The 15,417-nt window shown below is 41.6% G+C and overlaps 1 protein-coding gene across 11 annotated transcripts in view; it reads right to left on the bottom strand.

Annotated features, from left to right (window-relative positions):
* JAKMIP2 (janus kinase and microtubule interacting protein 2) overlaps window positions 1-15,417 on the bottom strand; it is a 41,274-nt gene that overhangs the window by 16,275 nt on the left and 9,582 nt on the right. For all 11 annotated transcript variants that reach the window (XR_015276759.1, XR_015276758.1, XR_015276757.1 and 8 more), the window contains 12 exons: window positions 12,978-13,243; window positions 11,881-12,378; window positions 10,477-10,686; window positions 9,480-9,578; window positions 8,633-8,779; window positions 6,735-6,875; window positions 5,791-5,847; window positions 3,858-3,977; window positions 2,238-2,366; window positions 1,173-1,256; window positions 811-873; window positions 544-642 (listed from right to left, as the gene is read on the bottom strand). Coding sequence is in view for 7 of the 11 variants with exons in the window: in XM_086851882.1 (XP_086708008.1) it covers window positions 544-642; window positions 811-873; window positions 1,173-1,256; window positions 2,238-2,366; window positions 3,858-3,977; window positions 5,791-5,847; window positions 6,735-6,875; window positions 8,633-8,779; window positions 9,480-9,578; window positions 10,477-10,686; window positions 11,881-12,378; window positions 12,978-13,106 (1,776 nt within the window). In the remaining 4 variants the exon portion in view is untranslated. The remainder of the gene's footprint in view (window positions 1-543; window positions 643-810; window positions 874-1,172; window positions 1,257-2,237; window positions 2,367-3,857; window positions 3,978-5,790; window positions 5,848-6,734; window positions 6,876-8,632; window positions 8,780-9,479; window positions 9,579-10,476; window positions 10,687-11,880; window positions 12,379-12,977; window positions 13,244-15,417) is intronic.

The following is a 15,417-nucleotide window of genomic DNA, read 5'->3' as shown; positions in this document are numbered from 1 at the left end:
GTTTTGGTTGCCTGGCACTCCAAAGAAGAGCCTGTAACTAGAGGCAGTCTGGGAAGAGGGAGATTGAGGTCCTGAAGAGGCTTCTGAAGCTCCTGCATCAATGTCCAGTGTCACCTGAGAAACTGTTTTTACCCACTACTGGTTATGGGAGAGCTGCTCAACAGGGAATGTGTCCAGTGCCCACAAAAGGAACAGCACTTGCACATGGGCAGACAGGCTTCTCCAAATATTAGAAAAATTATGCCCACAGGCATGGCAACTAAGACACACACTTATGTTAATCAGCTAAGCTTACCTGTGCCCACTAAGGGCACCTCAGTTCACCTGGCTCAGGGTGAAGTGAAACAGCAGGGTATGGTGCTTACTATTTCCAGGATATTAGAGCTGACATACTTCAGCTCACAATTAAAAATGCTGGGCCTGATTTGTTACTCTGTTTCATTGCTACAGCACTTGAGCAAACCCTTGATTAAAGCTGGTGTCCAGTGCAAGTGCAGTCACTTAATTTTCTACTAGCTCTGCTGTAAGAAGCGAATCCATCACCTCCAGCTCAAGGTTGCGGAACTCCAGCAGCTCGTTCTGGTCTCGCGCATCCTGCAGCTCCTGTTGCAGACGGTTGTTTTCGGCTTCCGTTTTCTCTATCTAACAGAAATATGTTAAACCGTGACCTGTGTGACTGTTACAAGAACCATGAAGTATTTGGTGAGTAGTATTTGAGGTAGAATATGCTGTGCAAAATATAAACCCTTAAGATGTCTCACAGGATCCAGATAACCCTTCAGAGTGAACATGCAAACCTTTGGAACATACCTTGTCTAGAAGTTCTTGGTTCCTCTTAATGAAAAGCTGCTTATCTTCCACCCAGTGTGAGTCCTGTTGGATGAAGCAGTAGTATTACAGAATAATCAAATTCCATGAGGCTCCAATTTATTGAAAATTGGAGCCATAATACACAGGCTTTAACATCCTACAGGAATAAGCTGTCTTTTACAGAACAACAACATTTTAAAGTTTACCAAGATGTAGTGAGGCTTCTGAACTTGCTAGAGCTGTCTGTTTATTGACTGGCAACATTACATCTCATGGAAGCTTATACTGAAATTGTGCTAGGTATTTTGTAAGCAGAGCAGGTAAGGTACAAAATAGGGAAAAAATACACAAGAATTACTTACCTGCCCTTTCTGAGCCAAAGTTTTCTCCAGATCTTCTATTTTGGCTTTATACCTCTGGACTTCAGCTTGAAGTTGCTCCTGAGCCTGTTGAAGTCAGGCACCACATAAAAGAGTAACAAAACCAGCAACGTAACTGGTGTTATAAGGAAACCAAGACCAGCAGAGCCTGGGTTCATGCTGTCAGTTCCACTGAGTGAGCAACCATTAGAAAGATTCTGACTCAGCGATGTTTTGTGCCATCCCTTAGACTGGCACACAGATGACACAAGGGAACAGAATGGTGGATCAGCCCCAACACCCCACCCAAGCCTGTTCCATCGTGGACTGCATCAGAGCAGCAAAACACAAGCTCAGGTACTTGGGGTGCTCTGATCAAAGACCCTAATGAGGGGCAATCCCTAAATTACAAAAAAAGTGCTTAGTAGATCAGAGTGGCAACAGGCAGTGGGAAGAGGCAATTTTAACTGCCAGGGGGTCCTCAAGAGTTGACTTAAGTAAGTAACTGATATGATTTCACAGTTGACTGCTTTGAGCAGGAATTAGGGCTGGAGACTGCCTGAGGTGCCTTCCAGCCTGAATGATTCTAACATTTTATTAGAGGGGCAACATTTTTAGCCTTGGAAGGTTTACTGTAGCCTGCATCACATTAAAGTTTGAATGTAATTTGCATTTCTGTTAGAAACATACAGATGTTCCTAAAGTTGGTGCAATGTGTGCCTTTGTGAAAACCCACAGGCCTTCATTTGCCTTTTAAACCAAATCCCAACACACTTAGGCAAATGCTGAGAAAACCCTTGGGATTCTGTGTCAGGCTGCAGAGTTGTCTGCTTTGGCATGCCTGCCTGACTGCAGAGTTTTCAGGTTCAGGTGGAGGACAGCTTCCTGTAAACTGAGCATGTCCGTTCTTAATGGTCACACTCTTTAAAAATGTACTCAGTAAGTGACTGAACAGACACTTCTCAGTGTTATGGATGCTGTATATAGCTCCGTTCCACTGTATGTCCCTTTGAATGGTTTCTTGTCCTGACAGCAATGAAAAACTGTTACTCTCAAACAAATACTGACCCTGGCTTCTCTTTCAGCATCTATGACCCCTCCTGTCTGTTCCTGCAGCAGTGCATATGCTCTCTGCAGGGCCTGGTATTCCTTTGTCAACTGTCGAAACCGCAGCTCTGACTCTTCTGCTGCTAAACCCTGAAGAATAAGAAGGGACATGTCTAAGCCATGGAGAGCAAAGCATTGTCAAAGCAAAGAATGCAAATGTGATTTGTTAAGCACAGAAGTTGGTTTACAGGTCTTGATTCAAACAGCTTTTTGGATCATAGTGAACTTGCTATGATCTGAAGTGAAAAAATGTGGCGATTATACAGCATTTATATCACAGTATCAGCTGAGCTGGAAGGGACCTACAAGGATCATTGAGTCCAGCTCCTGGCCTTGCAAAGCACCATCCCCAAGAGTAACAGAGCGTTGTCCAAACACTTCTTGAACTCTGTTAAGCTTGGCGCTGTGACCACTTCCCTGGGGAGACCATTCCAGTGCCAATCATCCTTTGGGTGAAGAACCTTTTTCTAATATCCAACCTAAACCTCCCCTGACACAACTTCAGGCCATTCCCATGGGCCCTGTCACTGGTCACCACAGAGAAGAGATCATTGTCTGTCCATCCTCCTCCCCTCATGAGGAAGCTGTAGACTGCAATGAGGTCTCCCCTCATTCTCTTCTCCAGGCTGAATAGACCAAGTGACCTCAGTGGCCTCTCATACAGCTTCCCCTCAAAGCCCTTCATCATCTTTGTTCCTCTCCTCTGAACACTCTCTAACAATTTAATATTTTTCTTACATTGTGGCACCTAAAACTGCACACAATATTCATAGTGAGGCCACCACAGAGCAGAGCAGAGCAGAGCAGAGCAGGGAAATCCCCTCCCTTGACTGGCTAGAAGTGCTGGGCCTGATGCCCCCCAGGACACGAGTGGCCTTCCTGGTTGCCAGGGCACTGCTAACTCATGTTCAACTTTCTTTCAAGCCCCAGGTCCCTTTCCAGGCATTGCTTTCCAGCATCTCATTCCCCAGTCAGTCTGTAGATTCAGGGTTGCCCCATCCCAGGCGCAGAATCGGGCACTTGACCTTGTTGAACTTCATCTGGTTGGTGATGGCCCAGCCCTCTGATTTGTCCAGGCCTCTCTGCAGGGCTTCCCTGCCTTCAAGGGAGTCAACAGCTGCTCTCTATTTTGTATCATCTGAGACCTTGCTCAGTATACCTTCCATTTCCATGTTCAAGTAATTTATGATGATATTGAAGAGCACAGGGCCTAAGATGGAGCCCTGCAAAAGGGCATACTAGTGACAGGTCACTAGTATGATGTCATCCCATTCACTGTAACCCTCTAATATGTCTTTAAGCTAAAAGATATGTGATAGGCTCATCTCCTTGAAAAGGAAGAGGAAAAAAAATCATCTCAAATTGCAGGGAAGGCACAGCTATAGACTCTGTGGACTAGATTCTGGAAGAAACTCAGCATTTCAGTATATGAGTACCAAAATTAAGGTGAAACTTAGAAAGTACTTATCACTCAGTATGCACTATAAAAACCTGTGTGTTTTTGAGAGCATAACAACTTGTTTTGAAAGTCATCATCTCTTGAGAACCTGTAATTTGTCTGTGAAAAGAGTCAGATCTTACCTCATCCAGATCATCATCTGGGGTTGCTGGTGTCCTGTCTGTTCTATATGAGGCCACAGAGGATGTTTCAGAGTCCATAGAATCATCATCAAACCCAAAAACTGTATCCACCACATGTCTCTGTAGAAGGAAAAACATGATTTCTGAACCTTCATGTAAACTTGTAGCATGTGTTCTGGATAGGGACAGAGGGAGGAGTTGCTAGATACTTAAAAGATAAGGTGTGAAAAATGAACAGTGGGCTACTCCTGAAATTGCCATCTTCAAACTCAAGACCCATTGAAGATCAGGTCTTGTGCTGCTGGAGAATAAGTTTGCTGAATAATTTTTCTGAGGGTCTGTCTCAGTCTAATTGTAAAACAAAATGTGAGAAGCCATATACCAGAGGAAAAGTCTACTCTTGCATGAAGGCAGGAGAATTGTTTGTTAACCACAAAGCTCTTCAGAAGACATCTATCAACATGCTGATTAGTGTGCAAAGGTAACACCATAAGGAGCTGGAAACAGATGTAGAATAGGCAGCCCTCCTTCTTCTCTCACAGACACTGCTGATACTTTTAATGTCTAGGTGCTTCTCTTGCTGATATTGTTGTTGGACTATGTCAGTGAAAGCTATGCTAATACAAAACTAACATGAAGGAACTTATATTGCATCTTTCCAGGATTACAGTAACTGCACATGTTATAAACAATTGCTCATGCTCCACAGTTTGACTGCATGTCTGACACCTCACTATTGCCAATCTCATAGCCAAATTAAATCAAATGAAAACTGTGACATGTGTCCTTTGAAGGCACAGATGCCTGACCCTGCAGGCTTGGTTTCAGGGCACTACAGATCTGAGCATTTAAATATTTGTCTTATGGATAATTCTGAAGACAAACTGATTGACAAGCAATTAAGATTCACCTATTCTTAGCAACATCTTTCGCTTTGCCAGCAGGGTAAAACCTTCTAAACCTGGAGATTGAATCACACAAAAAACATGTAGTAAAGAGTCCAATTAGCTTTTGCATATATAATTATTTTTGTTCATTGTGTTGTCAAGTGAAGACAATTGACATATTCTACAGTATTATACTCTCTGGTTTAAAAATAAAATTTACTGATGAAAATACTTTTCGGTCCTTGTTGTGCCTGCTGTACACTGCTTCACCACCCACACAGAAACAATGTGATGACACAGCTAGGATTTGCCGGTCTGAAATTCCCAGTGTGTAGACAGTGCTGCATTACTTTCACAGAACATGGCTGATACACTACAGAATGTCCTTGGAGGACTGAGTGCAACCAAGCAACCAGTATTTCCACTTTTTGGAGGTGAGACATGAATGTTGCGAAGTCATGCTTCACTTATAGATGATAAAGGAGCTATGCAAACCACTCCTGACTACTCAGCTCTAAAATTGTTGTAAATTATACCAGCTTTGGACTTAACCCAATTCAGGGTGATACAAAAGTTAGTCAAAGGCATGTGAATCTAAGCAGGAGAGAATGACACAGTATCTCAGGCAGGAATTTCCACTTGAAAAATAGAGATGCACAAGGATTTGGTTTTAGCCCACATATGCTGTAAAAATCACCGAAAAAAATGGGAAGGTCTCTGATAAACCTCTCAGCATAACAGACCTTGAGACCAATACTTATAGAAACCAAATGGAAGGACAATTATTACTACTCAGGAGGGGATGGGGTAAAGACAATAGATGGGACAGGAGTCCCATTTTGCTGAAAATAAAATAGCTGCATACCCTTAACAGAATTTCAAAGTGGATTTAAAAAGCTCTCCCAAAGTAACTAAGGAATTTATATACCTGATCACTAAAGCAGATTGTTATAATCCACAAAGCTCTGTTTAATCAGATTGCTAACGTGTGTTTTCCTGCACAGCCTACCTGTGCACTGTAAATAAGAAACAACTCTTCATCTTACCTTGATTGGTTTTGAGCTCCTTTTATGCTTTCTCCGACGAATGAGTTTCTCCCTGTCCTGGAAAGTAAGATTAAAAAGTTACTCTCTCTTCTCTTTCCAGCTGTTAGATGACCAAATATACACAGGAAAAAACAGAACTTCCAGTGACTCTTCTCATATGTTCAAACAGGAATCTGATTACAGGTAGAAGGAAGGATTCATATCCAAATCTGTATGTGTGTCAGCTGAACACCACCTGAAAGAAGCCCTTGAGTATTTGCCTTGAGCAGCTGTCAAACAACAGGAGCTGATGGACTGCCCTCTAAAATCACTGGGAAACCTGGCCCATGGGTTTGGGCATTGTATAAGGGACTGTCTGCCTACCCTGATGAGCAGATACTGCCGCTGTCTCAGTCATTAAATGATGGGAGTGTTGATCTCACCATTCCTAGCAATGATGTCTCAGAAGAGACAACAGCCTGTTTTGGAATCTTTTTCCTCCTCAGTATCATAATGCAAAGTCTGCTGACAAAGGATTTGTCTGCATTAAATGACAGAAGAACTGGAAATTCACTGTCTAGCTATACATGCTTTTCCAGCACATGATATGGCACTGTGGGCTGGCCTCTTGTTAAGGAAACACTTTAAGCATGACTTAGTTACAATGGTAAAACATCTTGGCACAGCCCTGTCTTGTGAACAGGTAGGTACCTTCCAAGCTCCACAGTTCTTAGACTGCATTCCTTTCTGGAGCTCAATTCACAGTGTTATGCTTTGAGTTGTAGGGGCTGATGCTCCACTACAAATTCAGTAAACTGCACACATGCCTGCCTACAGCTAAACGTCTGCAGATGTTAAAAGCAGATAAGGTATTAATGCTCAGACCTCTAGTTGTAAGATGAAATACTATCAGTGGTAAACTGTACACAGCAATCATTCCTAATTTCTTTGTGCTCTAGACATACCCTTGTTAACTCATCAATTATGTTCTGCTGTTCTATGACCTGAAGCTTTAAAAATTCAGTTTCTTGTTCCTCATTAGCCTGATCCAGGTCATTGAGAGATCTTAACTTCTTTAGAGGAGGATGTGATGTTATTTTTTCTCTCTGTGGTAAGAAGAAAAGATAAGAGATAAAATAAGATTCAGCAACTGAAAGACCACTTTTCAGTTAAAAACTATATATCACCTTTCATTTAAGCTATACAGACCTTTAGATATGCTTCAACTACACAATTTTTTATTAATGCCCATCAGTGCTTCTTAACAATTAAGTAGTACAAGACTGAGTTCTTCAACCAGAACAACAAAGTTTTATCTATTTGCTTACCTTGTGGCAATACAGCCTCTACAGCCCTTAAAGGTCATATACCATAGCTCTTCCTTGACCATGCATCAAGATGCCCCCACATGTGGCAAATAGAGTTGAACCTTTTTAGTGAGTAGCCAAATAGCTATCTACTCTCACAACCCCATGTCCTTACTAATATTCAATGTAGGATCATACACAGTGAGGCAATGGGCATGCTTTACTTATGTGAAAGACATGCATCCAGTCACACCAAGAGGAAAGGCAAAAACTGTGGTAACAGATCTATTTTAAACACAGGTCAATATCCTGCCTGCTCCTGAGCATATGTGGGAAAGGAGATGGATAAAACCTGTGAGAATTACTCTAGCCACCCACAGCTCGTTAACTTTTTGATATGGTCATCCATAGAGTGAAGAGCAGATGTCAGGGATGTCAGGGAGCTAACTTAGCACAGTGTCAACAGATATGCACCAGAGGTGCTGCCCACTGATGCCTAAAGCATGCAGATTCCTGAGTCCTTTCTCTTTGCTGTGGGAGACCCCAAGGGACTGTGGTCTGTACTACCACAGCTGTGGAAGAATAATTGTGACCCATGACACCTGCAATAAGTTTATCTGTCTTCCAGGCATGGGTAAATTGCAGAGTCTTTAAGTGGATTAATCGTGTAGCACTGAAGTCTTTTTTCTGTGTGACAAGAAAGTGAATCTGATCATCTCCACTTAATCAGCAGGGAAGCTGCTCCCATTGCAGGGCACTTAGCCTGCTCAAGACAGTGGCTACTACAAGTCAGGGCAAGGTCCATGAACACCCTTAGCAAGGGAAGTTGTCTCAGTCTGCTAGCTTACATCTGGCAACCCAGAACATCCACCTCCTTTTTCATTAATGCCAAAGCAACATCAGTACATGTGTAGGAACATAGGGCCTGGAAGCAGACTGATAAGCAAGGCAATCCCATCTGGAGGATATGCAGACATAACTGCTTTGACCCTACTTCATATGGCCCTGACATGGGAAATGCATAGCCCTAACCAAATTTAAACACCACCATTCTCCCTTTCCCATACACACCTACCATGTGTATGTTTTATGGAAAGATCCTATGTGCTTAGTGCCATACCAGAAGTTTACTTTGTCATTATCAACTCTAAAAAGAATGTGTACATGATGCAAGAACATCATTCTAGCTGAAAATCACTCTTAACAGCTTCCTTTTTGAGTTCCAGATGAAAAACAGCACAGTAGGATATGCCTCTACGATATAACTTTCTTTCCTTTTTCTTTTTTTTTTAAACAATTGAAACTCAATATTCTAACTTTGATAATAGAATTAAAGACTGTGATTATGCATTCATGTAAATATATTGCCCATATATGCATAACCCGCTATGTTATGGTATGTAAATCTACAGACCAAACCATGGCTGTATCTTAGCAATAGTATTATACATTATATACAATGCATATTCTCTACTTATATAGATCATGCACTATGCAGATGTGGCCACCAACACATAGACCATCCAGTAATCCTCATTTTGCTCTTCAGTACCAACCATTTCTATATTTTCTTTAGTGACTGCTTTGAGTTTATCTTCCATGCGCTGCAAAGACTGCATAAGTTCATCATTTCTCTTCGTGAGGCACTTGTTCTTTTCCAGAAGAGGTTTACATTGTTTCTCAGTTTCTCGGACACGCTTCAACTGGATTGACAATAGTAATTAATAATTGTCATGAGAGACACATGAATATACTTGTAATTTGCAATCTTGACCTCTATTCTGCAATTATGACAAAGAACACTGAAGCCAGCTAAACTGATATGAAAGGAGTGCATTAAGATTTCTAGCTCAGGAATAAAAAATCCATCAAGACTTGAATTTATCACCCTCATCTTTAAGCAGAGAAGTAGGAATATAAATAGGTTAAATAACCAGGGTCCTTATTCAACACACAGATATCACCACAGAGTAGAAAATCAGATAAAGGGATCAATTCATAGTTGTCAATTCTTCCTAGACCCAGTACTTAATTATTTTCAACCTGGTCAAATACTGGACTACAGATTTTACAAACATTATTTCATTTACCAGGTAAGTCTCACCATGCGTAAGGTAAGTCACCAAGCACATGTTGTGTGCTTGAAAGGAGGGCACAGAAGCATTCACACAGCGTCCTATAAGCCTTGCTGCCTCAACCTCCACTGAGATTTTGTACTCACGTAACTTAAATGAAATTTTTGTTTAATTCTAGGATAAAAAGTCCTCCTCAACGTCCTGAGTGATGGGCCTGATGGATGGACAAGGCCTATTCATCACCAGATTTATCCCTAGATCCTCCCCCTCTTTGCCTTTCCCCATAGTTCACAACCTCCTCTGTCTGCCAGTACAAAAGCTCACATACCAGCTCATTTCGTTCATCAACAAGCAATGTGTTCCGATCTTCCAGCTTCCGTATCGTGGCATTCAGCTCTGCTATCCTCTTCTGGTTTCTGCGCAAGTCCTGTGCATGGGCAACAATGTCACACAATTACTGATTCTCTTCAAAATACATTCTTGGGAAAAGAATCCTTAAAAAACACACACCAGTCAAGCTGTCATCATCAACAAATTATCTTTAGGGACTTTTCCAGTACTGAACATGTTGGCAAAAACATATATTTTTAGGAGGAAGTATCTGGTTTGGGGGATAGTTTAATTGAAAATTTTAACTCGTTTACAAAAATCAAGACAAAACAACCAAACAGATGATAATTTTTTATTATGGAGATGAAAAAGCTAAAAGATTCTATTTTTTATTGCCTTTTCCTATAGATTCCTACAGATGCTGCTATTTGCTGAGCCACTACCTCAGGTGAAAAAGTCACAACAACCCTTTCTGTATCAATTACATTTACATTTTTATTCCTCATTTGTCTACATGTAAATATGCTTTTATATATGCATTGGTCGTGCAAACATCTTCAGTTTAGTCACACAATGGGTGACCTTTGTGCTTTGTGAATGACACTCAAGGGCTGTCTGTGGGAAGACGGACAAAGAGGAGGACCTCCTAAGAGTCTCACAGATTCTCTGTGCCCAGATTTCTCCTTGCTCCTCCCTATTCATCCTCCTAATTCTATCTGGTTTTGAGGATGCATGTTATCCAGGTAGTTAGGTTCATGATGATTCTTTCAAAGGGGCATTGATTATTTAAGATGTGTTATATTTACAAATAGAATGACTGATGAAAACCAGCAGTACAAAGCTTTGTCCAACTAGCATGCCCTCTGAAGACTCCATGGACATTAACTTGTCTGTAGTGAGTGAGTGAGAATGTTTTCCCAGGGCCTGAGAAGGTATGTCAGCAAGAAACACACATCCATGCTACTGCTGTGCAAGGACTGGTAAAACCTGCATACAGGGCTGCTGCAGTGCTCCGAACCATCTCCAGCCCTTCCTGGGATCTCTCTCTTGGGACTGCTCATGTTACATTCTGCCTCCTTCACCAAAAAGAGTTGTTCATCCAGAGCTTCCTTTTGCAGCTGCAGCTTCTGCACATAGCCTGTCTGTGTCTCCAGTTCTTTTTCCAATGAAAATATGATCCTGTCTTTAGCCTTGATCTCATCCATCTGAATGAAAGAAACACCAGAACAATATTATTATGTGAAGGCAACAGTACTTCTTCAATTTGTATTGTATGATCCACTTAAGAGCAGCGATCACCCCTCAAATCTGCTCTACCATACTGCACCAGGGCTGTAAAACACAGTGTGAGCCATACTCAACTTGGCACAGGAGCACATTCACTGAGCATTTTGGCAACACAAGAATACACCTCAAGGATGCAGACTGTGAACTGGGGGGACTGGTATCATTATTTACAGTGTAAATTCCCATTTATTTTACTTAATTGTCAATTCTTGAATTCCAATTTTCAAGCTAAACTTTTTACCTTTACAAGTAGGTCCAGCTCTCCACATGACAGTGTGTCCTGGTTCTGGCCAGGACAAGGTTAATTTTTGCAGCAGCCAGGGGACCCAGAGGTTATTCTCTATCATCTCATGTCATTTTCTGGGGATGGGGGAAGGGCTCCCTTCTGGAGGAGGGTAGCATGGCTGTGGTAAGGTCCCAGGCTCCATGGTGAGCATTTTGCACATAAGTCACTCTCCTCTCTCATGTCAGCATTTCACTGCTGTTTCCAGTAAAGTGGTCTTTCTTCAACTCATTATCTCATCTTTACCTTTTGTGCCTCCAATTCTCCTCTCCAGCCCACTGCAGGGGATGGAGAGTGAGCAAGCTTCAGTATGGTTTGGGAAGTCTAAGTGGGAGCACAAATGGGAAGTTTCTAAAGCACAACAAAAGGAAACAATGCAAACTACACTTTTGCTGGTGTGGGCTTCTTTTTGTTCACTTTCCACAGTAATTACTGAAGGCTACACCAAGGCCAACCCAAAGACATCTCCTCTCCTGGTTTATTGCTTTTAGGATACCATAACACAGGCTGGAGAAATCAAAAAACTGCAAGCATAGATGCAAATGGTCTTTATCTAACCTTTTGCAGTTTGCATGTATTTGCAAATCAGAGAGCCAAACCCTTATGGATTAGGCCAATTACTCTCCTAATTTAAATTGTTAACTGCCATCACAGTACTCTAGCTGACTCATTGTGAGCTATTTATTCCTGACAAATGACTGTGAGAAATTTGTAATACTTTTCAAAGTGAGTTGCATTGCAGAGATCTGTTACACAAAAAAAGCTAAGAGACAAAAAAGGCAAACTCAGTGCAGCCTAAGAAAGCACATGAACTGTTTTGATTACTTACCAGGCGTCGAATATCCCTTTCACTCTCCCATTTGATCTTGGAAATGGCTTCCTGGTGGGATTGATGCTCACTCCGAAGATCACCTGCCTTGATCTTATCGGCCTGGATCATATTGTTAAGGGCCTCATCTACCTGCTTTTTGGCAGACTTCAGTTCAGTAATTTCCTGCAGAAGCTTAAGGCGCTCAGAGTCAAACTGTTTTCTGGCCTCCTCACGAGCCTCAATAGTCAGCGCTGTCCGTACTTTATCACTGCTCCCATCCCGCAGTGCGCACAGTGCTGACTTGAGGCGCTGGATTTCACTGTCTCGGACTTTCACCATCCTCGTCATCTCCTGCTCGTGCTGTTTGATGAGGTTCTCCCTCACAGCCTGCAGCTCCTTCATTTTCTCCTCATGGAGTTTGGCTTTTAGCTCTGTGATCTGCACAGTCTGCTTGCGTTGCTCCACTTCGCGGATACGCTTCGTTTCTTGAGTCTTCTCTCTTTCGAGTTTAGCAACCTACATTGAGATAAAATGAAAGTCATCTGCTACCAATGTAATATTATCAAAACAAGCCCATCCAGACACATCCGTGTCAAATTGTGAAAGACCCTGCTGAGACCCAACAATCCTCCACACTCTTAAAACAAAATATATGCCAGCCCCTGAGGCATCCACATAGATTACACTGTCTTTACTCAAAAAAAAGCCCTGTCTTCTCCAGGTGTCCTGCCTCACACAATGCTGCTACATGTATTTTTAGTATTTTCTTAGGAAAGAAGACTCCATATGTATGTGTGCATTTCTCTAAAACCTTTTTAACCCAGCAGTCAAATTCACCAGAAAACTGGAGGGCTCAGAAATAGCAAAATTCCTGTATGTCTCACATACTGCTCTATTTGAGGGCTAGAGGTTTCTCCAACTTGTTGCTTAGAAAAATGGAGTCTTTTCCAGAGAAGCTACAGGACACACACAGTAAATGTTTTAAGCTGGGAAACAATCAGACCACTGTTTTTGAAAAGAGTTGCATGGCCTCTGTTGAATTCTGTGATACCATTTTTTCCACATGTTTGTCTTCTTCAACAGACACTTTTATTTAAAATCAAACCCTTACTCACCTTAGATTTCTCCTGATGCAGCTCAATTTGAATGTCTGTTAGCTTAGTCCTGAGTTCCTCATTGGCAGCCTGTAGGGCAACAATCAGTGCCTCAGGCTTTTCGCCCTTGCTCCGTCCTTTTTTTGACATGGTTTCTTATCAGTGAGAGTCCACGTGTTTATTTCAAATACGGACTGCCATCTTTTTCTGTTCCTTTCAGTTCCAGTTAGTTCAGCAACTACTGTGTGACATTCCTTAAGGTCCTGGACTCAGCTGCTTTGGAAGCCCTGTGAGAAATAACACATACTATCATCTGTCAGTGGACACTGCATCTGGACAGCTCACATGCTTAAAGAACATAAAAGAGTGGTCCCATCTCCAAACACTGCAATCTTTGTCAGAAAACCATGAAGGGAGATCCCAGCACAGTCATGCTTCTGAACACCAGCCTGGCACACTTGTGGGAATTCCATGTTTGCCCTTTTCCTGCTCTCAGAAAGGGGCACCATGCCTTGAAGATAGGCGTTCATTTACCGTGAAGATAAGTCATGCTGAGAGTACATGCCTAGAAGGGACAGGTTACTTAATCCAGTCCTTGCAGTCTGAGGTAACCACAAAACAGATGCTTTAGTCTCAAGGATCTACCAAAAATGTCATTCTCTTCCCCTTTCCAACCCCTGATCCCCTGCATGATCCTGTGCCAAACTCTCTACAATGCTCCCACCATCAGTCACAGGAGGAAAGGGCAAGTGAAGTCCCCATCAGCACTCCAGGTCTCTGTGGAAGCAAAAAACTAATAACATGCAAGGGCCTGTTCAGACTAGAAATTGTCCCCACAGAGTGAGAAAGGAGTGCCTATGCCTTTTGGAGGATGAAGATCCTAATTTACAAATGAGGCAAGAAATGACAATATCAAACTGTAATCTAGCAACTGGGGTTTTAACATCTGGTTATGAAAAGCATAAAATAAAATTCTGGACATTAGACAAACTTCATCATTATCCCTGTATTAATTTTAATTTGATAGCATTATTATTCACATTTGTGGCTACTAGCTGAGAGAATGTTTGGAGATCTGGTATATCAGTTTGGAGATGGGCAAAGTGCTGAAACATTAAGACTGCAAAGAAGTGGACAGAGCATAATGTAGTGGTAGTGGTGAAAACTTTACAGCAATAATTAGTGCTCCAGTGCTAGATTGCAGGCAAGCTTTCCTCCGTTATTGTCAGGTTGCACATTAATTTTTATATTTTATTTACAAAACATAATATTTTTATGTACAAAACATAAATAGAATCATAATCTCCTATGTTAAAACAGAAGTAAAGAGATCTCCAAATATGAAAGCCTGTTTAACTCAACAAAAAATTGCATGCATCAGTAGAAGGAAGGACCAGAAAATAACTTAATGTCCCTGTGCTCCAAGAGGGAAGTTTGAGGCTGTTTCAGTAAGTCCAACCAGTCATCTGAAGGCGTTTCCTGCAGCACTTTACTCACCCCTGCTCTTCTTTAGAGCGCTACAGCGACAGCATCAGGACATTTTGACAGCAGCTTAATACTGAGGCTGATAGAGAAAGATCACATGCAAGCTGTAGGCCACTTTACCTGTCATGTTCCAGCTGTGGAGTGCTGTTTGTACAACCAAGAGCATCCACATACCTTGTTTAGGCAGAAAGGTATATAGAATTTGCCATCAGTATCACAAAGCAGGCAAAGTACAGTAAAAAATATCTTGTTACGTATGGTGATACAGTCAATATGGAAACTGAGATGGACTTCGGAACAAAAGGTTCTATATTATCAATAATATTTCCATTCAAAGTCACACACTAAAACATTCTCAAAATTAAGGCTACCCCAGTTTGTTATTATATACCATAGAGGTATGAGCAAAAATTTAAGATGTAGTCTCTGCCCCAACAATCTTACAACTTGTTCAAACATCCAATTCAATTACTGTAAACCAAGTACTTTCCAAATCACAGAAAAACCTGTCCCTTTTCTAACACCAGATGCTGCTGTCCCTTTTGACTGCACAGCATGCTTCTATACCACAGCCATCACAGTCCTTTACTCTTAATGCCTCTACCTGCAGGCCTCATTACAGAAGAATATGCATGTAGCTGTACATTTATAGCAAGAAGAAAAACTGCTAAATATGCAACAGCTGCCCAATATGAGAATCACCAAATGCAAGAGGAATCTAAAATAGCAAAACTCATAGAAACACTTGTGTGAAATAACTTTACAGGAGAACCACTGCAAAACTTGTTCCAGCTCCATAATAGGAAGTTCTAATCTTACAGAATAAATACCCAATTGTCTACCCAAGTACAGTTAAAAAAAAATCATACTTGAAATATGAAAAATGCCTGCAGCTGAAAACCACTCTACCAGTCTATACAGTGCTAAAGTGAAAGGGAATGTTGCCATTGACTGGAACAGGAGCAGAAACAGGAGA

Source organism: Cyanistes caeruleus, chromosome 15 (genome assembly GCF_971803275.1).
Source record: "Cyanistes caeruleus chromosome 15, bCyaCae1.hap1.1, whole genome shotgun sequence".
Classification (NCBI taxonomy): Eukaryota; Metazoa; Chordata; class Aves; order Passeriformes; family Paridae; genus Cyanistes; species Cyanistes caeruleus.
The sequence above is the reverse complement of the archived record's forward strand: the minus strand, read 5'-3'. Positions and strand labels throughout refer to the sequence as shown.